The sequence below is a fragment of the Natrix helvetica genome (genome assembly GCF_964273705.1).
Source record: "Natrix helvetica genome assembly, chromosome: 6".
In the NCBI taxonomy this organism is placed as follows: Eukaryota; Metazoa; Chordata; class Lepidosauria; order Squamata; family Natricidae; genus Natrix; species Natrix helvetica.
In genome coordinates, this window is record NC_138553.1 from 22,466,429 (window position 1) to 22,491,134 (window position 24,706).

The following is a 24,706-nucleotide window of genomic DNA, read 5'->3' on the forward strand; positions in this document are numbered from 1 at the left end:
TGCTTTTACGACATAGTCCTGGGAGTCCTTAGAATAAAATGAAATAAATAAATAAATAATAAATAAAATAAATAAATAAATAAATAATATAAATAAATAATATAAATAAATAATATAAATTTAAATCTTGTATGTCTCCATTGATTCTGTTGAATGGCCATTTTGACTGTCCATTTGTTCTTAAACATAATCCTGCAATTTTTCAGCTCAGAGCTATCGGGTTGTATGTTAGCTGGGACAATCTGAGAAGGTGGCAATATCTGGTTAACCTTGTAAATTAAGCTGGTTTAGCACTAGTTATTACTTGAGCAAGTAACCTCCAGGGAATAGCTGAGCTGTAGAGTAGGCTGAGGAAACAACTTGGAAGATAGCAATGAGATAGAACTACAATGTGTTTACTGAGAGAATTTCACAAATGTATCTCTGTTGTCCTCAGAAACTGAATTTAACTTGATTTCTTCCTACTGAATCTTTTAAGAATACATTTTTTAAAGATTTGAAATCAACACGGAAACAAATGTTGTTACTTTTTTAAAACGTAAGATTTACACTTCCAGGCCCTTAAGTCTTCTCTTATTCTGCAATTCTATTACAGGCATTTATAATCTTTTTGGTCATGTTCTATGTTTAGCCTGAAGTACCTTGAGCTTTCCTGGCTAAAACTGTATTGACATTTCCCCAGCCTTGGCAGCTGAAGAGGGTCCTCATGATTTAATGAGGAAAACTTCTCCCTGAGGGGATGAAATGCTTTGTCAGGCATTCAGTGTGAGGAACCAATCCATACTATGAGCCTCCACAACACCTAACTAGAGAACCTTGTAAGGCAACTGGATGGTAAAGAATGACATCTAGGGACTCCAGTGAGCATGCTGGATCAGAAAGGCTCAACAGCTACAGAGGTAACATGTCATGGTTTTTTTATTGTTCTTCCTTTCTTGGCAGAAAAGTCTGTCCTGAAAGCTAATAGTCTGGTTAACCTTTGGTATTGGGCACTGTGATATGTTTACTGTTGGCTTCCTTCAGAACTGAAAGTGGCAGCCAAGGACATCTTATTGTTGATAGATAACTGAACCATGCAATCCAGGTTAATTGCCAAGTGAAAGAGAGAATCTACTACAGACCTACGTTCAGCAGATGATACCAAGTGCCAATTCTTGCCTTCCTTTTTAGATCTAATCTTGCTCTTATCTTCAAGTAGGCTACTATTGCCTTTCTCTTTATGTAGCTGACATGTATCAGGATGTCAGGATGCTTCTCCAGTTAAGGGATGTTCTTGGTCTTTTGAGTAACATGTTGGAAAATATGAATGTAACTAGGACCAAAGAGTGGGTAAGACAAAGCCAGGACAGAATGTAAATTTGATAATTACAAATTCAGTCCCCTCTGCCATTTATCAGTGTCTACCTCTGCATCTCCACAAATCTATAGGGCTTCTGGAGAGTTTAGAGCTGAGCTGATTAAGCTTAAGGTCAACTTCTAGGACAGAAAATTTGTAATATTTATTTTGAACTTCCCACTCTTAGAAGCTTCTGTCTTGAAGTCTTCTTGGTTCCTGACATTTCCCCCATCCCACCTGAGATCAAAGCATCAGGATGCCCTGTCTTCTGTGTCCAGGGGGCAGAATAACAGAATTGGAAGGGACCTTAGATGTCTTCTTCTGCATGAACAGGAGACCTTATACAAGGGGTGTCAAACTGGCAGCCTGCAGGCTGGATGCATCACGCACAGGCCACCCCCACTCCAGCTCTGCAAATGGGGAAAACAACATGAAACATCACATGATGGCAACGTTATATCATTATACTTATACCATTATGGACAAATAGATGTCCAATGTCTTCTTAAAAACCTCCTCGGATGTAGCACTTACAACTTCTTAAAGCAAGCCGTTCCACTGGTTAATTATTCTCACTATCAGAAAATTTCTCCTTAGTTCTAGGTTGGTTCTGTCTTTAAGTAGTTTCCATCCATTGCTTCAATCCATCCTGCCTTCTGATGCTTTAGCAAATACTTTGACCTCCTCTTCTTTGGAATGATTTTGGAATATTTGAGCCCCTCAAATATTGGAACACTACTATCAAGTCTTTTGATAGTAGTCTTTTCTTTTCATTGGATTAGACATACACAATTCCTGCAACTGTTCTTCATATGTTTTAGCCTCCAGCCTCCTAATCTTCTTTGTTGCTCTTCTCTGTGCTCTTTCCAGAGTCTCAATATCTTGGCAACAAAAACTGGATGCAATATTCCAAATGTAATTTGCCAGGGCATTATAAAGTGATACCAACACATCATTTGATCTTGATTCTATCCCTCTGTTAATATTAAAGCCTAGGATTGTATTGGCTTTTTTGGTGGCTGCCACACACTGCTAACTCATATTTAAGTGATTGTCCACTAGGACTCCAAGATCCATCTCACAGTTACCCACCAGCAGCCAGCAGAGTGTTAACAAACTCAAGACAGTGAGAAGGTTGGGGAGGAACATAGGCCAGTCCTGGAGTCTGGGGAAGGCTCTGATGAGGGCTCTGCATCAGAGGCAGAGATGGAGCCAGGACCACCTGACATTTATCAGCTACTTTAGGAGTCAGAGATAAGTGGGGCAGAAGAACAGCTGGAGCCTGTTCCCAATGTGCGCATGTGCAGAGCTGTCAGAAGAAGGGAACAATTCAGGAACAGGAGTCAATTCAGGAGTAAAAGCACAAGTGGACATTGTATGGTCCCTCCCATAAAGAATAAATGAGAAAAAACAGGGGGATGTGTTTGCAGGAGACAATTAGTTCGTTTATTATTGTGAAGATGTGCTTATCTGAGTTTGAGCCTCACAGAGACTCTTTGCCAGGTATTTCATTGCACAGCATTGCGACTAAAAGCTTTCGGCCTGGCAACCATCCAAGGACTAATAAGGTCTGCTGTTGCAATTAAACCTTGAAAGGCTTATTGCCGGGACTTTTCTGGATGCAAATGGTAGGAATTCACATTAACCAAATAAAAGGGGGGTTTTGTGGAATAAGGAGTCTGTTTCGTGATTTTATTAAGTCTAGCTCAGAACACTGCTGTTGAGCCAGGTTCCACCTATTCTATACTATACATTTGCTATTTTTTGCCTAAGTGTAAAACCTTTCTTTTCATACAGTTGAATTTCATTTTATTAGATAGAGCCCAGTGTTCAAGTCTATGAAGATCCTTCTGGATCTTGAGCCTATCTTCTGGGGTGTTGGCTATTCCTGCCAGCTTGATGTCATCTGCAAATTTGATGAGTTCCCTTTCTATTCCTTCATCTAAATCGTTATGAAGCTATTGAAGATTCCTGGGTCTAAGACAGAACCTTGGGTTACCCGACTTTTATTTCTCTCCATGTAATATAGATATAGTTTCATTAAGAACTACATATTGAGTGCAATTTGTCACCTGGTTATGGATCCACCTCTAGTGGTGCTGTCTATCTCACATTTTTCTAACTTACTAAGAAGTAGGTGGTGGTCAATTTTGTCAAATGCCTTACTGAAATCCAAGTATACTATGCCTCCTCGTACATCACCTCTCAGGTTTCCAGGTTTTTCTTGAGAGCTGTGACCATTAGGGGAGAGAGCTGTAACCTCCCTTAGTTGGGCTTTTGGTGACTGGCTGCTGTGTCTCTTTAGTAGTGGTCGTGTTTTGGTCTGTGACTGTAAATAAAGTATTATAAGTATACTATGCCCACAGCATTTCTCTGATCCAATAATTTAGTCACCTTGTCAAAGAATGAAATAAGATTTGTTTGGCATGATCTGTTTTTGACAAACCTGTGTTGGCTTCTGGTTATAACTTTGCTTGCTTTTAGGTGTTTGCAGATCTGTTGCTTGATCATCTTTTCCAGGATCTTCTTAGGTATGGATGTCAGGCTGATTATTCTGTAGTTTCCATAGTGGTTTGACAGCACCTCCACATGGTCACCCTGAAAGAAATTGCAGTGTGGAATTGAGTAGAATAAAGGATAAGATGCTTGCCAAAGCACACATTTTTTTCTTCCCCCGTTGGGCATTCAGATGATCTTCCCTTGCCTCCCCTTTGTCATCCACCAAAGTCCCAAGAAAAAGCAGCAGGAGATAAGGAAAAGGGATGGTGGCTGAAGTTAAATATGACTATTCCATGTGAAGTAGTGTAGAAAAATCATATAAGGGGGAAAATGTGGACAGTGGATATTTTAAATGAATGATCAAAAAATCAATGTGGAAAGAAAGTGTAGTAAATTCAGGCTTTCAGAAAAAACCCCAAGAAGGTGACAAAAATAAAAATTATTATTAATTGATTGATTATATGCCATAAAGTTGATGTAGACCAGGGGTGTCCAAACTTGGGAACTTTAAGACTTGTGGACTTCAACTCCCAGAATTCCCCAGCCAGCCATGCTGGCTGGGGAATTCTGGGAGTTGAAGTCCACAAGTCTTAAAGTTCCCAAGTTTGGACACCCCCGATGTAGACTCAGCAGCCACATAATTCCCCCCCCCCATGGTAATTTGTCCCTAAACTGGTCCTTCAGGTCTTCCAACAATCCGTCTCGCTATACAGGAATTTGAAAAACTCAGTGACTAGTAGTAGATTCAAGAGTGACAAAATAAATTAACTTATGAAACCATGAGAACACTTGAGAAATGCTATTGAAACATGACATGTTTTTAAAAGCTTATAGTGGATGATAACTGAGTGTTGTTTTGAAACTTTGAAACTCCCTGTTAAGAAAGTTCAAAGGAATTTCCATTTTGTGTATTTTACTGCTGGCAGACAATGTTTAGACTTAGGCAGTGTTAAGTATGCAAACTGGTTTTACTGGTGAGTTGAGCCACGTACGGAACTTTAGTTATTTATTTAGAAATGCACCTTTGTCACCTTTCGTACATAAGTTGCCCTTTATATTTTGCTTCCAAACAGCTAAGATTAGAAAAGCAGCAAAAACATCAAGATGTGTTCAAATTGTTATGGTTCATGTTTTCATTTAGAATGGGGAGGGCAAGTTTAAATCTGTATTGTATGTACGATGTAAAAAAGATGTGGAGACTCTAGAAAGAGTGCAGAGAAGAGCAACAAAGATGATTAGGGGACTGGAGACTAAAACATATGAAGAACGGTTGCAGGAACTGGGTATGTCTAGCTTAAGAGAAAGAAGGACTAGGGGAGACATGATAGCAGTGTTCCAATATCTCAGGGGTTGCCACAAAGAAGAGGGAGTCAAACTATTCTCCAAGGCACCTGAGGGTAGAACAAGAAGCAATGAGTGGAAACTAATCAAAGAGAGAAGCAACTTAGAACTGAGGAAAAACTTCCTGACAGTTAGAACAATTAATCAGTGGAACAGCTTGCCTCCAGAAGTTGTGAATGCCCTAACACTGGAAGTCTTTAAGAAGATGTTGGATAGCCATTTGTCTGAAACGGTATAGGGTTTCCTGCCTAGGCAGGGGGTTGGACTAGAAGACCTCCAAGGTCCCTTCCAACTCTACTATTGTATTGTATTGTATTGTATTGTATTGTATTCAACTACAGAGGTCAGTAGGTGACTTTAAGCCACTTGCTCTATCTCAGTCCTTCCAGTTTCTGGAGGCATTTGGTGGGGAAAAGGATGCTAAATTACAGTAGTGGACCAGCAGGCACCTCTTTGTGATAAAATTATGATAAAGACTTCCTTTCTGAAATGTTTCTTCATAAAACAATAACAAGAATGTTATACAAGTACAGTGTACTAAGCTAACTCAGAGGAAAATATATAGGTAGTCCTTGGTTTATGACCACAGTTGGGACTTATGACAATAAATGACGTCATGTTACATGAGGGCACCTGATGGTATGATCCAGGAGTGAGTTTCAGTCAGCGTTACTGCCCGTTTGCTCATTCGTGCGACTCTCGTGCGCGCTTGGATGCACAGTTCAATGGAAATAGTTCTGCGCATGCACAGAACTCCAAAACAAAGATGGTGATGGCAGCGACCAGGGAACAAGTTCAAGGTCGTCGCCAGCCTGGGTCGCTGCCAGTTCTGCGACCCAGGCCGGCAGACCACTACCTGTTCAGCTGAACTGGGCTGAATTGGTAGGAACCCACCTATGGTATGCTCTTTTTTACCATGATCATGGCATGAATTTCCCCCTTGATTTTGCTTGTTGGAAGCCAGTTGGGAAGTGGTAAGTACATGCCAGTTGCCAAGCACGCAAATCACATGACCCCAAGAGCGCTGCAATATCATAAGCACGAGGACCAATTGTAACTTTTTTTCAGTGCCACGAAAGCGTCAAACTGTCTCTAAACAGATGGTCATAAGTCAAGTGCTACCTATGGATCAGGATTGTTATTGGAATGGAAAACCAGTCTCACTAATGTGTGTGAACTTAAGAATGCTGCTAACCAGATTGGGCCATGGCTTATCTTAGCCCACTAGTTTGTTTCTTATATTGGCTATTCAGATGCCCGTAAAACAGAAGATTGTGGTATTTCACCCTTCCATCATTAGCTCCTTTGTGGTCAGAAAAATCTAAATAAGGAGTTGGAGCATTTTAAGACAGATTCAATGAAGTATATTTTATTGGCAGTGATCACTGGTCTCCTGGCCAAAACACACCAAAAAAACCTCCTGGTTTCAGCAGCAGTATATACATCCCTAGATATATTACACAAGACTCACAAAGGCAACATTAATTATAGAATTGCCTTACTGGAATCTAACCTAGAGCCTCTATATTTTTATGGAAGCTTCAAACCTGCCCTTTCTGCTGACATTAGCACCTTCTATTATAAATATTGTCATTTCACACCAAGGAAAAGACAATATTCCATTTTTTGTTGTTGAACTCCTTGCCCTCCAGGATCATCAGGCAATTCCAATTTGCTTTTTTCTTCTGCTCTGAAATTCAAAATCCATCACAAAGATCATGAATGCAAGCACAGAATATTAGTATCCTTCAGACCCTGCAGTTTTAGACCTTTGGGGGGCATGCTGACCCCAATCTAGAAACACATTCAATCTTAAAGCTTAATTGCTGTTAATAGGCCCTTTGCACAAAAGTATTCAATTCCTTTCTAAGCCATCTAAATCAGTATGGCCATTGCCTTCCCTTGGAGTGGTACATTCCAGAGGTGGGTTCCTACCATTTCAGACCAGTTTGGCCGAGTAGGTAGTAACTTGGCCAGTCATGCTCCCAAACCAGTTCTATTGGTGGCATTGTAGATGCCGCTATCTTGTTTTTTGCTTCTGCACATGCACAGAAGCAATTTTTTACTACTAGGCAGCCGCGCATAATGCATCAACTGCACATGCCCGAAGCACGACCCTGAGTGAACCGGCAGTAGAGGAAGCCAGAACCCACCCCTGGTATATTCCCATGGATTAATTATGCTGTATTTTGACTGCTCTGCCTTGGTAAGATTCATTGGTCTTGATTTCTCCATACTTTGCCTGATTTTGGAGATCTGGATCAAGTCCCCACCTGTCATGGATTTTTTTTTTTTGAAGCTAAAGACAAACATTCTTGCTTTTTCTCATAGGAAAGTGATTGAGCTGCCTGATCATTTTAGATGAAATTATTTCAAGCTCAGTTAAATCCTTTCCTTTTCAAACCAGAACTGTATGCAGTTTTTCAGATGGAAATGCATAAGAGGTTCTCTGAGAGTATTATTAAGTTGAGCATTTTATTTTCAACCTCTTTCCAAATGTTTCCTAGCATCAACTGTGCCTTTTTCTTCCATCTATGTAACAGCGGATATCCTCAAAAAAACAACTGGGGAGATGGGATTTAGCTGTAGAGAATCCATGCAGATTTCTCCCTCTCTGTATTTAGTAATTTTCCTTTGATTACCATAGTACCAATCCAGGGGTGGGTTCCTGCCCGTTCTAACCTCTTCTATAGAAGAGATTCCACAAATCTACAGTGCCGTTTAGAACTGGTTCCAGCTCCCCCCCCCCCGCACATCATCAAGATGAAGAGCGAGAGGAGGAATTCTGGGAGTTGAAATCCACAAGCCTTAAAGCTGTCAAGTTTGAACACCCCTGGTTTTTTTTTCTAAAGGGTTACGGGTGCAAGGGTCTTGTAACTTGACAGCTTTAAGGCTTGCGTGCTTCAAACGCCAGAGTTTCTGAGCCAACATTTTGGTTGCTAAGCAAGAGCGTTGTTTAGTGAGTTTCACCACATTTTACAAGGTGGCCACACCCACCCAGTCACATGGCTGGCAAGCCACTCCCACCCAGTCACATGGCTGGCAAGCCACTCCCACAAAGCAGGCCACACCTACAGAAGAGGTTCTAAAAAAATTTGAAACCCACCACTGTACCAATCATAGAGCAGACATTAAACTGACTGATCTATAGTTTCCTACCTCTCCTTTTGGTCCATTTTTAAAAACTGGTGTCACACTGGCTACCTTCCAGTTCTCTCTATTGAGCCCAACGTAAGGGATAAATTACATATTTTGTAAAGGGGTCAGCAATTTCACAACTGAGGCCTTTAAAAATTCTTGGGTGGATGTCATCAGAGTTCAGCAATTTATTACTGTATAGTCGCTCAAGAGATCTCAGAATATCTTCTCTTGTTACCTCAAGTGGCTTCTCTCAATTGGAGACATAGCGATCTTTTTCTATACCTTCTGTAGAAAATACAGAGGTCAAGAATGCATTCAGTTTTTCATCAATTCTACAGTATCCTTATTCCTCTTTTGCCATCTAACAAATCACCTGCTTTTTTTGGCAATGCATAGAATGAAAAAAAAGTTCTGATGATTGATTATCATACCCTCCTTAACAGTGGTGGTATTTAGTGGATTCGGACTGGTTCGGGTGAACCAGTAGTGGCAACCTGCGGATGGGCCCACCCCCTCCCTGACCACCCACCTCAGCTCTATGCCGACCTATTTAGCCATGTTTTCTAAGCCGCGCACATGTGTGAAAGCTGCGCGTGTGAACAAAGCACATGCGTAGGAGGCTGCACGCATGCATGGAATTCGCATGCACATTCACAGTTTTGATGGGTAGTTAACCATTTTTTGGAGTATAAGACGCACTTCCCCACCCCAAAAGAGGGTGAAAATTTGGGTGCGTCTTATACACTGAATGTAGCCCCACCCGGCCACCTTTCCCTCCCCTTTGGCCTCTGCCTCCCAGCAATTTACCTCTTTGCAGCAAAGGGGGGGGAGATTTCAATAAACTATAGCAATCCCTACAGCCTCTAACAGCTGATGGTCGGGAGAAATTGAAAGTGAAACTGCTCCATGTGGCAAATTGTTGGGAGGCAGATTTTTTTTCCCCCTTGTGCTAATCAGGCTGTTTGCTGCAAGGAGGTAAGTCAACAACTATAAATGCCTATAGAATGTTCAAATTATTAGACTTATTTTTTAATTTTTAAAGACTGCTTTATTATTATTCTAGATAACTTAACAAAATGAAGAAGCTTTTTAAAATAAATGCTTGATCTGAAGAGGCCCCCTGCTATTGTTTTAAAAAGTGCTATTCTCTTAAATAGCAGAAAATAACTATACTTCCAGAAAGCACATCACTTTTAACAGTATCTGTACAAGTATAGTCTGAAATATAACACTACAAACTGTGTATATTGTCTGTACTGTTTGTTGCAAGGAGGCAAATTCCTGAGAGGCAGAGGCAGATATTTTCCCCTTGTTTTTCTCCCCAAAAGCTAGGTGCGTCTTACACTTCGGAGCGTCTTATACTCTGAAAAATACCTCTGCTCCTCAACTTCTTCTTCCTTATGATCACCCTACACCTTTTCTGCCAGTTTATATTCCTTTTTGCTCTTGGTTGGTTTTTCAATTTCTGAAGGAAGTCTCCTTTATTAGAGTTCTGGGAGGAATCCTGTGGTCCTCTTCCTGGACTTGGATGCCATTTTCTTACATTGCGTGATTCATTCCACTCGGATCTCAATGGTTGTGATTTAAAATCATCTCTAAGCATTACAAAGAAATTTCATCCTCTTAACTCTTCTGTCACTTTTTAACCAGTCCTGACATTTTTCAGAACATTCTCATTTTTTTAGTTAACAGGAACAATGGCAGTTTCCCACTTGCAGGCCAGTTAAAGGTAATAGCATTAAGGTCATTGTTTCCTATCAGTTTCACACAAGTGCTTCGCACCAGATTATGATTCCATACCATGGTTATCACCTAGATTTATATCAAGGTTCTCTTTACAGGTAGTCCTTGACTTGCAACCATAATTGAGCCCAAAATTTCTGCTGCTAAGTGAAACAGTTGTTGAATGAGTTTTGTCTCACCTTATGACCTTCCTTTCCACAATTGTTAAGTTAGTAACATGTTTGTTAGGGGAATCTGGCTTCCCTATTAACTTTGCATGTCAGAAGGTTGCATATGAGCCCAGAACAACTGCTATAAATATGAACCACTTGCCAAGCATCTACATTCTGCTCACATGACCATGGGGATGCTGCAACCGTTGTTAAGTGTGGAAAATGATCATTAGTCACTTTTTCAGTGCTCATGTAACTTTGAATTGTCACTAAATGAATGTTTGTAAAATTAGGGAGGGAGGGAGGGAGAGAGAGAGAAAGAGAGGTAGGTAGGTAGATAAAGGGAGAGAGAGAGCGGGAGAAATAGAGAAATACAGTAGGGAGGGAGGGAGAGAGAGAGAGTGTGTGTAGGTAGGTAGGTAGGTAGAGGGATATAGAGAGAGAAATAGAGAGAGAGAGAGAGAGAGAGAGAGAGAGAGAGAGAGAGAGAGAGAGAGGAGAGAGAGAGAGAGAAATACAGTAGATAGGTAGACATTTTTGCAAAAACGGGCCTGTTTTTTCCCCCCAAAAAGGCATTAATAGCCTTGGGGGGGTGGGTTGCAGAGTGTTCCTGGAGGGATTGGCCCCCCCAGAACTGAGCAAAAAACGCCCCCATTGTTCATCAAAAAAATTGCATGCATAGCCTTATGGAGGCTTATAGAGTGCTGCTGGGGGCTGTGGGGGGCAAAAAATGGCCCGTTTTGCTCATTTCTGCCCTCCCCAGCCCCCAGGAACTCTCTGAAAACCTCCATAAAGGTATGCATGGCCATTTTGGTGAAGGGGCGGGGCTTCAGGAGGCAAAGAATGCTGTATTCAGTGTATAAGATGCACCCAGATTTTCAGCCTCTTTTTTGAGGAAAAAAGGTGCGTCTTATACTCCGAAAAATACGGTATGTGAGGATAACTGAAGTCCCTTTGGAGCTTCCCTAATTTTTGTCACTCAAATGGCATGTGACGAAACTGCATTACTACCATTAAATGTCAGTGGGCTCTTAGTAAATGCTAGTAAAATAGGTGTAGATCTCCCATGGCCTTCCGGGCAGAGGTGGTATGCTGCCAGTTCGTCATGGCGGTGGTGCAAAGCTCCGCCCACCCACCCAGACGTCATCACGGACTTTCTGCATATGCCCAGATGTGTGCGCTCCCACTACCAAACCGATAGGGAAGTTAATAGGATACCATTACTTCTTCCGGGCATTACATGGCAGCCTCATCTAACATGGCAAATTGCAGTAGGATAATGCAATGCATTCAAGAAGGGTCCTATTTAAAACACACTGACATGCATGAAATGCCCTTCCATGCGGGTAAACCAAAATTAAGCCTCTAGGCAGTTGAGTTGTATTCCATGTTCAGTTGAGCCTGCGGGAATTCTTAGGATGCTATGTAAGACAAGGCCCTCATACCAACCATCCCTGTTGTCCCCCCACCTAAAAATCTATTGCAGACGCTCAGGAGCTAAAGTTGTCTAGGTAGGATTAAATGGTCTAATACAAGGACAAAGTCATGTGTGGGAGCACAGCAGTCCCAAAGCCAGATGTTCAATGATACATTGATGAAACCAATGATTACTAGAAGGTTAATTTTGTAAATTAGGGGTTAGCATCCTTTTTTCTCTGTTGGGGTAATTTCTTGGACAATGCACTGTCAGTAGTGTTTCCTCAAATTCATAGTTAAAAGAGGAGGGGATACTTATTCTCTAAAATCCCCTCTCCTATTCTCTTTTTGACAATATTTCCTCTCTCTCCCAAACTATGGGCTGCATGGGAAGAACAAAAGTCTCTCTCACACACACACACACACAGACACACACACACACACACACACACACACACACACACAGAGGATTCCTTCATAGCAGATTGGAAATTAGACTGAAGTTGCGTGAAATGAGACCAGAGGCTACATAAAAAAAGGTTGGACCCAACCCTGCTGTCAATCCTAGTTTTGCTTGGAGAAAAAGATATTTTTAGTTGTCCTGCAACCAATTTTTCAAGACTTGATGGCAATATGGATTGTCAACATTTTGGGGATAATCTTAAATATTTGCATAATATTGTGCATTAACATTTGCCTCGTAATAATAATAATGCCTGTTTATTATAGAAAAGAAGGGGAAAACTTTCTAGTAATTTGCTTTTTAAAAAAACCTCCTGAAATAATGCACTATAATGTAATAGGCTACTATATGCAAATAGAGCCCAATACAATACAATACAATAGCAGAGTTGGAAGGGACCTTGGAGGTCTTCTAGTCCAACCCCCTGCCCAGTTGTGTACATATTTATAATAAGAACAGCGTGACATTGTGATTTTTTAAACTGTCATAATGCAGAATGTGTATTACTATACAGTTATTCACTTTAGTTTATTGATTAACCCTTGGGCCATATCAAAGTGCAAGGTTCCAGACATAAATTATTACTAAAATCTTTTTAGTATATTACTATGCAGTAAAACAGAAGTGTCATTGGGTATATTTCTTTTCTTTCAGAATGTTATAAATATCTTTCTTTTAATCTTTTCAGAGACACCAGTAAAAGAAAGTGCACCTCCTCCAGGTTAGTAAAATGTCTGTCTGTCTGTCTGTCTATCTATCATCTATCTATCTATCTATCTATCTATCTATCTATCTATCTATCTATCTATCTATCTATCATCTATCTATCTATCTATCTATCTATCTATCTATCTATCTATCTATCTATCTATCTATCTATCTATCGTACGTTTGTTAAAATAGCAGAATATTGTAAAGGTCTCATTAGGAACATAAAGAAGTGATTAGAACTTCAAACTTGTTCTACCACACATTAATATTTTTTGTGTGTTGTTGAGTTTCCGAGAATCTTAGTTTCTGTTAACTACAAGGACACATCAATACTGTTTTTCAGCAGCATCTTCTGAGATGTAAATCTGTATCTACTGAGGTTAGCCTACAATCCATGGATTTACTGATAGTCCTCCATTCAAGTAGTAACCCATACGAGCCTTGCTTAGTTTTTTCAAGTTCAATGCAGAATGTGTATTACTATACAGTTATTCACTTTGCTTTATTGATTAGCCCTTGGGCCATATCAAAGTGCAGAGTTCCAGACATAAATTATTACTAAAATCTTTTTAGTATATTACTATGCAGTAAAACAGAAGTATCATTGGGTATATTTCTTTTCTTTCAGAATGTTATAAATATCTTTCTTTTAACCTTTTCAGAGACACCAGTAAAAGAAAGTGCACCTCCTCCAGGTTAGTAAAATGTCTGTCTGTCTGTCTCTCTGTCTCTATCTATCTATCTATCTATCTATCTATCTATCTATCTATCTATCTATCTATCTATCTATCTATCTATCATCTATCATACGTTTGTTAAAATTGCAGAATATTGTAAAGGTCTCATTAGGAACATAAAGAAGTGATTAGAACTTCAAACTTGTTCTACCACACATTAATATTTTTTGTGTGTTGTTGAGTTTCCGAGAATCTTAGTTTCTGTTAACTACAAGGGACACACAAATACTGTTTTTCAGCAGCATCTTCTGAGATGTAAATCTGTATCTACTGAGGTTAGCCTACAATCCATGGATTTACTGATAGTCCTCCATTCAAGTAGTAACCCATACGAGCCTTGCTTAGTTTTTTCAAGTTCAATGCAGAATGTGTATTACTATACAGTTATTCACTTTGCTTTATTGATTAGCCCTTGGGCCATATCAAAGTGCAGAGTTCCAGACATAAATTATTACTAAAATCTTTTTAGTATATTACTATGCAATAAAACAGAAATGTCATTGGGTATATTTCTTTTCTTTCAGAATGTTATAAATATCTTTCTTTTGATCTTTTCAGAGACACCAGCAAAAGAAACTGCACCTCCTCCAGGTTAGTAAAATGTCTGTCTGTCTGTCTCTCTCTCTCTCTCTCTCTCTCTCCCTCCCTCCCTCCCTCCATCCATCCATCCATCCATCCATCCATCCATCCATCCATCCATCCATCCATCCATCTATCTATCTATCTATCTATCTATCTATCTATCTATCTATCATCTATCTATCATACGTTTGTTAAAATAGCACAATATTGTAAAGGTTTCATTAGGAACATAAAGAAGTGATTAGAACTTCAAACTTGTTCTACCACACATTAATATTTTTTGTGTGTTGTTGAGTTTCTGAGAATCTTAGTTTCTGTTGACTACAAGGACACATCAATACTGTTTTTCAGCAGCATCTTCCGAGATGTAAATCTGTATCTACTGAGGTTAGCCTACAATCCATGGATTTGCTAATAGTCCTCCATTCAAATAGTAACCTATACGGGGCTTGCTTAGTTTTTTCAAGATCAATGAGGGATACCAAACAATTGCTGTGGTATCTTTGGGGAAATTTCGGAGGTCTATTTATAACCTTTTTGATGCTATTTGGAACCCTGATAGCATCATAGTTCTATTTTAGTACATGAAGCAAATGCAGTCTTTCATATTTTTCTTCATCTCTATTGATTACTCTGATCATATTCTAAATAGAAGTTTTTCTCGTAACTATTGTTAGCAGATGCCACTGCATTATTTCATTTCCTGCACAAGTACCCATGTTTTAAATGCAGACTGATGGAAACTTTAATTCACCATATGTAAATAGATGCCATTACAGTCCTTAGGACACTGTGTGCTAACAAGTGGGTTTTTTATTTTTATTTTAAAAACAATAAATGTAAAGATCCAGCTTTATACTATGTAAAGGTATTCGAGTTATTTGTAATATAGCTGTGGAATATCCCAATAGTTTAGTTTACACATTTAAAATGTTAATACAATGTTAACACTAGTAGCTGAAACATACACAATATTTATGATCAGGGTGTTTCTTTTAAAAATGTGCTTATGTTTCCTATATAGTAGAAACTAAGACTCAGGAAGATGGGAATCCCCCAGAAAAAGGTGAGTACAAGAATTCTTCAAAAGCTAGACAAGATTCTACAGTTCAGGTAGATTATGTTTCTGTTCTTTCTTGTTTAGTCAGTCCCTTACTGGATTTGAACTTCAATTCTTTTAAAAATATAATTAACTATATACCTTCCTGGATTATTTTTGTGCATGTCTCAGAGTCAAAGTTTACTCACTGTCTTTTCTCCCTTTTCCTTTATTAGTTGATTTGGTCCATTGTGTGCATTTTTTTTATTTTTGAAAGAATACCTCTAACGTTTCTGTGTAGGGCAAAGCAATCTGTAGACGTTTATGATTTAACATCTTAATACTGGATTATTATAGTATACATTATATCTACGCTGGAAAAACTTCCGTGACATAAAACGTAACCACTTGTCTAGAATAAAATCATTAAAAAATGATTCAACATTTGGGTACACCCACCCACACAGAGAGCAATTGTTTGCACAAATATGCAATATGTATGTATAAATGTTTATCATATATTTTATTCCCTAATATGCATTTATTAACATCCTTTTTTTCCAGAAAATATAGCAACTACAATATGCCCATAACCTGGAATACTAACATTAATTTACTAATATTCTCTAAATTCCATCAGGTATCCAGCTATCTAATTAACCCTATGTTATTTCATTTTAACGTATTCTACCCTGGTTCTACTTTGTCAACACATGGAGTGTGTGATTGCAGTTTCTATGAAATCTGTCTCCAATATCTCTCTTGCTTTCTAGAACATTTTTACCATTTTAAAAGTTGGACCAACCATGGCAGATCTGGAAAGGAAACACAGGGGAAAAAAATCATCCCAGTTTTTAACTGCCTTACATTTTGTAATGCTAAACAAGTTATCCTTTTCCTTCTTTCATACTAAATTCTTTTAATAGTCATTCCAGTAAAGGTGGATATCCACAGATCATCAGGACAAATACTCGAATTACTGGGTGTATTTCTACATTTTTAATTTCTTTATTAATTTTTTTTATGTTTTAATCCACTTTTTACACGTGTAGCACACATGTTATGACAACACATGCTGAAGAAAATACTGATCAGATGTGCAGTTAAAGGAAAGGATTTTCTAAATGTCAAATAATCCATAATTTTAAAAGCAATTGAGATGTGATTAAAGCCAAATATATTTTTGAAGAATAATATTTGAGCCTCAGTAATAATTTGGATTCAGATTGTCCAGCTTCTCAGTTCTCTCAACAAAATAGTAAACGAGTCCTACAAAATATTGTAGCCATATGGTAGCACCCTTGATTGACTGGATTTCAATTGTATCAACAGCTCTCTCTCTCTCTCTCTCTCTTTCCTATTATTTCTAAGAAATATCAATACTCCAAAACCTGACAATTAGATTTCTCCATTTTCAGCTCTGTATTGAAAGTGATGAAGATTTCTGACATATCACCTGTCGTCTTCTTGCTTTTTTTTTTTCATGCTGTTGATTGACAGGCAGTTGGTTAAGATCAGTACCACTGGGAATACTATTTTCTGGGCCTGTTCCTCAGCTGTGCTTCAGGCTTCCTTCTTTTGTAATGAGAAGCAACAGCTGAGAGCTGGAAAGAACAATTCTGAAACATTGGGAGGAAGAAATGCTTTGTTTATTTCTGCCTGAGTGTGGGAACTTAAAGACAGGGGTGGGCTTCAAAAGTTTTAGCAAGGGGTCCTCTGCCCGATTGCTGGTGGGCATGACCATGGTGGGCGTGGTCTAGTTGACCTCTTGCACCATGGGGGGGTGTTTTTGCCCTCCCCTGGCTCCCTGGCTTTGGAGGCTTTCCTTGAGCCTCTGAGAGGGCGAAAACTGCCTCCTCAGACTCCGGAGGCCCTCTGGAGGCCAGAAATGTGCCTGTTTCCGACCTTCCCAAACTTCCAGTAGGCCTGTTTTTCGCTCTCCCCGAGCCTACACATGTACCCTGCACTTACCTGCACCCAAAACAGGGCAGGGGTGGGTTCCGGCTTCTTTTACTGCCGCTCAGTAAAAGAAGCCGGACGTGCTTTGGGCATGCACGCGCTTGATGCACACATGCTCAGTAGTGAAAAAAAATACTTCTGCATATGCGCTGAAGCAAAAAACAAGTTGGCGGTGCCTACCTATGGCAGCACCGATAGAACCAGTTATTACCGAGTTACTACCTACTCGGCTGAATTGGTCCAAACTGGTAGGAACCCACCTCTGGCATGGGGACTCCTGGAAGGGGCAGAGTGGGTTGGGCGGGGCCAGTCAGGCGTGGGATTCGAGGGTTCTCTGAACCACACAGAATCTTAACTAGAGGTTCTCCTGAACCCCTGCGAACCCCCAGCAGCCCACCCCTGCAAGGGGATCAGTGTGCAGTGCATGAGACATCAAAATGGGAGCTCTGACCATGTGATTGAAGCCCCGTCTCTTTTAAATGTATGTTTCAGTGCAACAAAATTTTTAAAAAGAGGAGGACTTCAATCACATGTTTGTGGGTGCCATATTTACTTTTTTGAATACACACACATAGATATTCCCAGATAATTATAGTCCAATCTCTTCTTTAAAAACTCCAGTGTTGGAGCACTCAAAATTTCTGGAGGCAAGTCATTACACTGATTAATTGTTCTAACTTTCAGGAAAGTTCTCCTTAGTTCTAGATTGCTTCTCTCATTGCTGAGTTTCCATCCATTGCTTCTTGTCCTACCTTCAGGTGCTTTGGAGAATAGCTTTGCTCCCTCTTGTTTGAGGCAGCCCCTGAGATATTGGAACACTGCTATCATGTCAGCCCTAGTCCGTTTCTTAATAGTGTAATCATAATGTTTCTTAATATCACTGTAGAAGTAATTATTATTGGATGAAGTCCTCATTATTGTTTTTAATTGATTTCAGTTTGAGGGCCCATTCATTTATGATGAGTAATCTTAATGCTTAATTCTTCCTTTGAAAGGAACGGAACACCGAATTAATGTTCTGTCAAAATTCAATCTTCTACTTGGAAGAAAAGCCTTTTAAACTTAATAGGCATGCATACAACATTGTATAAGGCTGGGTTCACACAATATACTGGACACTGGACAGTATAGGTTAGCCAAGTACAATATCTGAGTCCATGTAGCATACTATGTCCAAAAACATAAACCCATATTGTGGGTAAATACGATGGCCTTTTTGCCATAATATGCTAAGAAAATTATTACATTTCCACAACAGGCTAAATATATTATCCTTCTATTTTCCTTTCCATTCATTCAAACTGTGATCTTCCCAACCCCTTTTCGTTCTGTGTAACATGTTATCCAAACCCAACCCTGTGTCTTAATTTTGACAGAAATAATAGGCATGCCGTTCATATTATTTTTACATAGGTATCTTAATGTGAATGAAGAAAAATAATTGTTTGATTTCAGCACTTTTTGTTCTTTTTTTAAAAAATCTTAATTATATTATTTTTACCTCTCAAAAAATAAACCCAAAAGATCATGGTGATGAATGTATCTGTTGGTACACGTTTTACTTGCAGACGGAAACGTCACTGAAACAACATCTTCATCAGGTCAGATCTATGGTTGACCTTGATTTTCATTGTAACTTTTTTGTATTCCATTTCCCCACTCAGTTTTTACATTTTGTGTCTAACAAACACAGCCATGTTGAAAGCTCCCATTCAATCCCATGTTTTAATAATGGATTACACATCATCTATCCCATTTTTGTTTTTGCGTGAAGCATTGAACCATTGCTCAATCCCATAAAGCTTTCTCCACAAGTTTACCTTTGTCATTACCAGCTCCCCAGCTATCATGGTTTTCCCTTCCTTCTATTACAGGTTTTTTGTTTTCCTCCATTTTTACTAAACTTCATTGTCACTTTTTCTTGTCACAATTCTCTATTTTACCTGTTATGTATTTCTTTTTACAGATGAAGAGGATTCTTCAGCAACAGGTTAGGAAGACTATTACATTTAATATTATATGGTAGTGATAACACTTAGACCTATATACCACTTTTGCTCGACAGCCCTCACTAAGCGGTTTACAGAGTCAGTATATTGCCCCCAACAAACTGGGTCCTCGGAATAATGGAAAGCTAAGTCAACCTTGAACCACTCAGAATCTAACTGCTGGCAGTGAGCAGTGAGTTAGCCTGTAGTACTGCATTCTACCCACTGTAGCACCATGATATTAGGATAAAATATGGAGACTTATTAAGATTCAATTTTTCTGTTCCCAACCAGGGATAATTTCATCTAAATTAAACCAGATACCTTTGTAAATTTATTTTTCAACAAACCCCCCAGTTGATTTCACTGGAACTTCACAATAAGAGACTTTGAAAGACTATATTTTAAAAATCTGCTATCTTTCATGAAGAAATGTATCTCAAAATACCTTGAGGAAGATTTTTAAAAGTAGCCTAACAATATCTTCGGGATGGTTTCGGTCCAAAAGGACCGTCCAGCGGCAAAAGTATCGACTATGATCTTGGAGCTCCAAGATCGCACGTTGTGTCGTCGCGATGTCAGCTCCTAACTAAGTCAGATTATTGTAGCCATAAACATCCAGCGTAGAAGCAAGAAAAGGGGTAAACGATCACCCAGGTCTCATGGTATCATCACACATAATGCAAGTTGTATGCTTGTGTCAAATATCATGACATGAATAATTGCACTATTGGTGTGATGCTGTCATGAATGCTGTGTCATTGTTTTAATGTCATGAGGTTGACAACTATGATGACTCAAATGCAAGCAAGGGACATTCTCTGAAATTGCTAGGAGAGAAAATCCTCACACTTCTATGCCCCTGGAATTAGAAAAACATTCGTCCATTTTGAAGAGATCATACTTTAAATTTAAGAAGAAAACAAAACAGACGATGCTACTTTCTGTATTCATTACGCCTGCTCTGTTGAGATTAGGAATATGTGGGAATACCATCTGGGGCTCTACCAGAGGCATCCAAAACGTTTTGGAATGAGTGGCCATAATAAACATACAATAAATAATAATACCACCACTAATAGAAATCTTTTCTACAGGTAAGCTTGCTCAACCCATTATCATACCAGGTGGCAGGACTGGGAGATGCCATCCAGTCATGCCACTCCAGGCATGTGATTTAGACTATATATCTCCCATACTCCATATAATCCCCATTCCCATTTTCTCACAGTAGAAAATGTGGCAGGCCTGAAGACCCAATGTAAAAGATGGCCTGACAGGCTGCCCCCCCTCAGCAGAAGATCGTTTCCTGTAATGACAGTAACACGGGTTTAGAATTATCTAACCACACCTTCTCTCCCCCCAGGAGACCCTTTGTCTTATCGTAATGCCCCCCAAAGTGCTGCTCAAAGCCCCCATCTGCTCAGCTTCAACCAAATGATGTACCTTCCACTGTCCTCTTAAACAATTCATTACAACCTATAATTTTCCTCCTTTGTTTTAAAATATGAAAGGTCCACAATTCTATATAGACAATTAAGCAATCAAGACAATAACTTTTGAATGTTGATATTATCCAGTTTATGCTTACTTTTCAGATGGTACAAATAAACCTGGAGAGAGAAAGGACTCAGGTGAGATATGCTAAATCTGAAAAGAAGAAGACAAAACTCAAAACATTCCAATTTTCATTATCTATTAACAGGTTTTTTTGTAGCGTCTTTTTTCAGTTGCAAGTGATTTATGCTTATTATAACTTTTTATTCTTGGTTGTTTTTTTTAACAGCTCTAGATAAAAAGCCTGTTTCAAAGGTTCCTGAAGTCCTAATGTGCAAGCACAGCTTCTTATGATCGAGGACTCTTCGTCTTTGTTTCTGGTGTGAAGTTAGAAGCCTTCAATCATATGAAGCTTTGGAGTAGATTAGTGCACAGTGGTGTAACAAATTAGCTGTGATATAAGAAATGGATTTGGAAAAACTAAAGATGGAGCTTTATTCATATACCACTGTAACTCATTTTTACAGTGGAAATATTAAAACGAAATCTTTTTTAAATATTTCATAATTGGGGAGCTATTTCTTATTGATTTGTGTAGCAAAATGCTAAAACATTTAAAGTTATACTTTTAAATTGGTTATCAAATGCATTATATTCCACATAGAAGTTATGTACTCGAGTTATTTTGATGTATTATTTTTCTTCCTTCAGGATTAAATTTAGGAATTATATAATTCTATATATAATTACTGTATAGAATTATATAATGACTGAAGTATATAGCTGAAAGAAGGAATTTATCTCTAAAGATGAATTCCTTCACAGAGAAATGCATAGAGCAGCCTGGTTGTTGATGGATTAAGACATATAGTAGCAACACTTGACAATAAAAAGTGCATATGAAGTTTTTGTCATATAGTGTAGTATATCATGCATATGATACAGATAGAAATATGATAAGGTTTGGTACATTCATCCATCTAGTCATCAGTCTTTGGGGGTATACTAGTATATTTGTTATAAGCAACAATCAACATCAATTGTCCATGATCTATAGAGACAAAAGTTGGAAAGAAAATCTGTTGCAGAATGAAACAAAAAGTATGTAAGAGAATTTCTTTACCGATTCTTGAAATTCCTCTGCAGATTTTTTAAAAATTAAAGTGGCTATTCCAGGTTACTTTTCTTTCCTCATAGGATGACTCAGACTTTAATATTCACAATCCCAACTAGTTGGTTAGAAGACTATAAAACTATGACCATAAGCTATACATTAACATGAAACTTTCTATAGGACTATATTCTACATTAGATTCCAGTAGCAGACATCTACCTAGACTCTAATCCAGAGATTCATATCTTGTACAGACCAAACATATTGCAATCAATTTGTCTTCTACTGAAAGGATGGAAGACAGCTTTTCCCAGCAGGATAACTCTTGTGGCAATTAATATGGAGAATTTTATTGGGCAAAAAAACACCCCACCTTATTTTTTTTACTCAGGCAAGGTTGATTAGAAATTGAAAGACTTATTTACTGTTGCCCAATATTATGCAGCTGTCCAATAGAGACCCAGCCATCATTCAGCACTAGGTTCTCCACTTCTTTTAGCTGAGGGGTCAGCAACCCACTGCTCTGGAGCAACATGTGGCCCTTTCCTCCAACTGCTGCGGCTCCCTGTCACTCAAAATATGTGTCACAACCGCCAATGTGCGGCACATGATTTATTGAGCTTTCAAACCCCTCTTGGCCAACCACGTATAAATCCAAGAAAAGAAAACAGAATGTTTAATTCAACTGCATATGCTAGTTTTGTGGCTGCTTGGAAAATAGTCAGGCTTGGGAAGGATTTTGTGACTCCTGATGTTTTTTTTTTTTCTGTGGGAAACAGGTCCAAATGGCTCTTTGAGTGTTTAAGGTTGCCATCCCCTGTTTTAGCTCAACAGATAGAATTTTGCTTAACTGTCTACTTTGAACCCTAGCATGGATGTTCCCAAGACTCCACTTTCATTCCACAGTTGGGTGCAACTTAGAACTGAGACGGTATCACCATGCTATGTGTCTTAATACTTCCTACACAGAAGGAAGTATTCTGTGTTCATTACTGAAACAATGAAGCCATTCAAATTGTAAAGATTAATGTAAAGATTGTAAGGGACAGTTAAAGCTCAGATCACTAGTACAAAACTCTACAGTGTGTGCTCCATATAACACTTTCCTTACTTCAGTAACCTTATCTTACTTGAAATACAGTTATGGGGAGTGCATGCCGATTTTTAAGAAGTTACATTAATGCTAAACAGAATCCTAGGTAAGCATTGCTTACTAATAGGCTCATTCTGATAATGGCTATTTTCCCTTGTTTTCTATACTAGTATATTCCGCAGGAGAAGAAGGAGAGAAACAAGATTCCCAGAAATCTATTTTATTTGTTGAAAAACCAAAAGGTGGCTCAATTAGTGTAGGTAAGTGTAAAAAGAACAATTGCAATTGCAACCCTGTTCATATCTATATGGCAAAAAAGGACTTACTTCTCTGTAAACATTTATAGGATTTGGTTCAGAGGTGGGTTGCTACCGATTTGCACCGGTTCAGGCGAACCGGTAGTGGTATTTTGACCTTGGTCGCAGAACCGGCAGTGCCCCAGGCTGGCCACGCCTCTGAACTGGTTCCCCGGTTGCCGCTGCTATCATGTTTTTTAGTAATTTTTTCATGTTCTGGGGATGCGCAGAACAATTTACCGTCAACTGGGCACACATGCGCAGTGAACCAGCAACAATGCTGGTAGCAACACTGGCAGCAACCCACCCCTGATTAGGTTGCATGTGTATGCATGATATGGTTCATGATAAAGCTCACTGTGATTATGAATTAGCATGGTTCAGGCACCTCTAGTCACTGAATGTGGATATAATGCACTGATAGAATCATGTTCTGTCGCCAACCAACCACCGCCAACTTTCAGTCAGACTCTCTTGTCCATGAATTGAAGCTATTCTTCCATGTCCTACACCCAGAATGAGAAGAACATGTCTTGACCTTCGTCAGGGTGACATCCTTTTCAGCATTGTAAGAAACTATCATGTTTCCTCTCAGGCATATTTTCTCAAGGCTAAATTTACCACCACTTTAAATCTCTTTTCATAGGATTTATCATTTAATCCCTTGATCGTTTTCATTGTCCTTCTCTGAACCTATATCAATTTCTCTCAGTCCTTAAAGTCTGGTGTCCAGAATTTTCCTGATGATCCAACCTCAAATTGCATTCTCATCTCTCTGCTAATCCATGTTCAATTTGCAATCTCTTATTTCTCTAAGCCATTTTACACCAGTACAGTTATCCCATCCTATATGGTTAATTGTACACTAGTAACAGCCGTGGGTTGCACATTTCGTTACTACTGGTTCACTCTGCGTGCCCGCTTCACACACATGAACATGTGAAGCTGGTGCGTGGGCACCTTGCACGCATGCACCCGGCCTTCCGTACATGCGCTTTGCTCATGTGCGTGCCTTCCGTTCATGTGCCCAGCCTCAAAAAGGTGCCTAAGTAGCACAGCATAGAGCCGGGGCAGGTGGGTGGGCATTTCCACTACCGGTTTGGGCAAACTGGTCCTAACTGGCTGAATACCACCTCTGACTAGTACAGTTATCCCATCCTATATTAGTGCATGTGTGTGGAGGGGGGTATTAAGGGAAGAACTTTACATTGGTCCCTACTGAAGTTCATGTTACTTGCTGATCATTTTCTTTTTGCCAATTGTTTTTATGACATTTGGACTATCTACCTGCACTCCGAGGTCCCCTTCATGTTGACTCAGGAAGGCGGGGAATGGGACCACGTGTGCAAGAGGCTGAGGCTGCCTCAGCCTCCTGCACACGTGGTCCCATTCCCCGCCTTCCTGATGACCTCACCAGCCTCACCAGCCATAAACCTCACCGCACGTCACTGGAGGGCAGTAACTACGCATGCGTGTGCTGCACCGGGATCCAGAACCCACCATTGAAGTAAATGCAAGTTTGAAATTATACATGTGAATCTTTTCCTGTTCCTTAGCAATGATCTGATCCTTAGATAGCGGCTGGATATCATTCCCCTC

The 24,706-nt window shown here is 39.3% G+C and overlaps 1 protein-coding gene across 6 annotated transcripts in view; it reads left to right on the top strand.

Moving 5' to 3' along the window:
* MYBPC1 (myosin binding protein C1) overlaps nucleotides 1-24,706 on the top strand; it is a 106,710-nt gene that overhangs the window by 14,100 nt on the left and 67,904 nt on the right. For 3 of the 6 annotated variants that reach the window (XM_081957392.1, XM_081957394.1, XM_081957395.1), the window contains exons 2-9: nucleotides 12,780-12,812; nucleotides 13,465-13,497; nucleotides 14,098-14,130; nucleotides 15,146-15,187; nucleotides 18,688-18,720; nucleotides 19,086-19,109; nucleotides 20,706-20,741; nucleotides 22,982-23,071. In XM_081957392.1, coding sequence (XP_081813518.1) covers nucleotides 12,780-12,812; nucleotides 13,465-13,497; nucleotides 14,098-14,130; nucleotides 15,146-15,187; nucleotides 18,688-18,720; nucleotides 19,086-19,109; nucleotides 20,706-20,741; nucleotides 22,982-23,071 — 324 coding nt within the window. The remainder of the gene's footprint in view (nucleotides 1-12,779; nucleotides 12,813-13,464; nucleotides 13,498-14,097; nucleotides 14,131-15,145; nucleotides 15,188-18,687; nucleotides 18,721-19,085; nucleotides 19,110-20,705; nucleotides 20,742-22,981; nucleotides 23,072-24,706) is intronic. The other 3 variants (XM_081957393.1, XM_081957396.1, XM_081957397.1) reach the window with 3 other exon arrangements.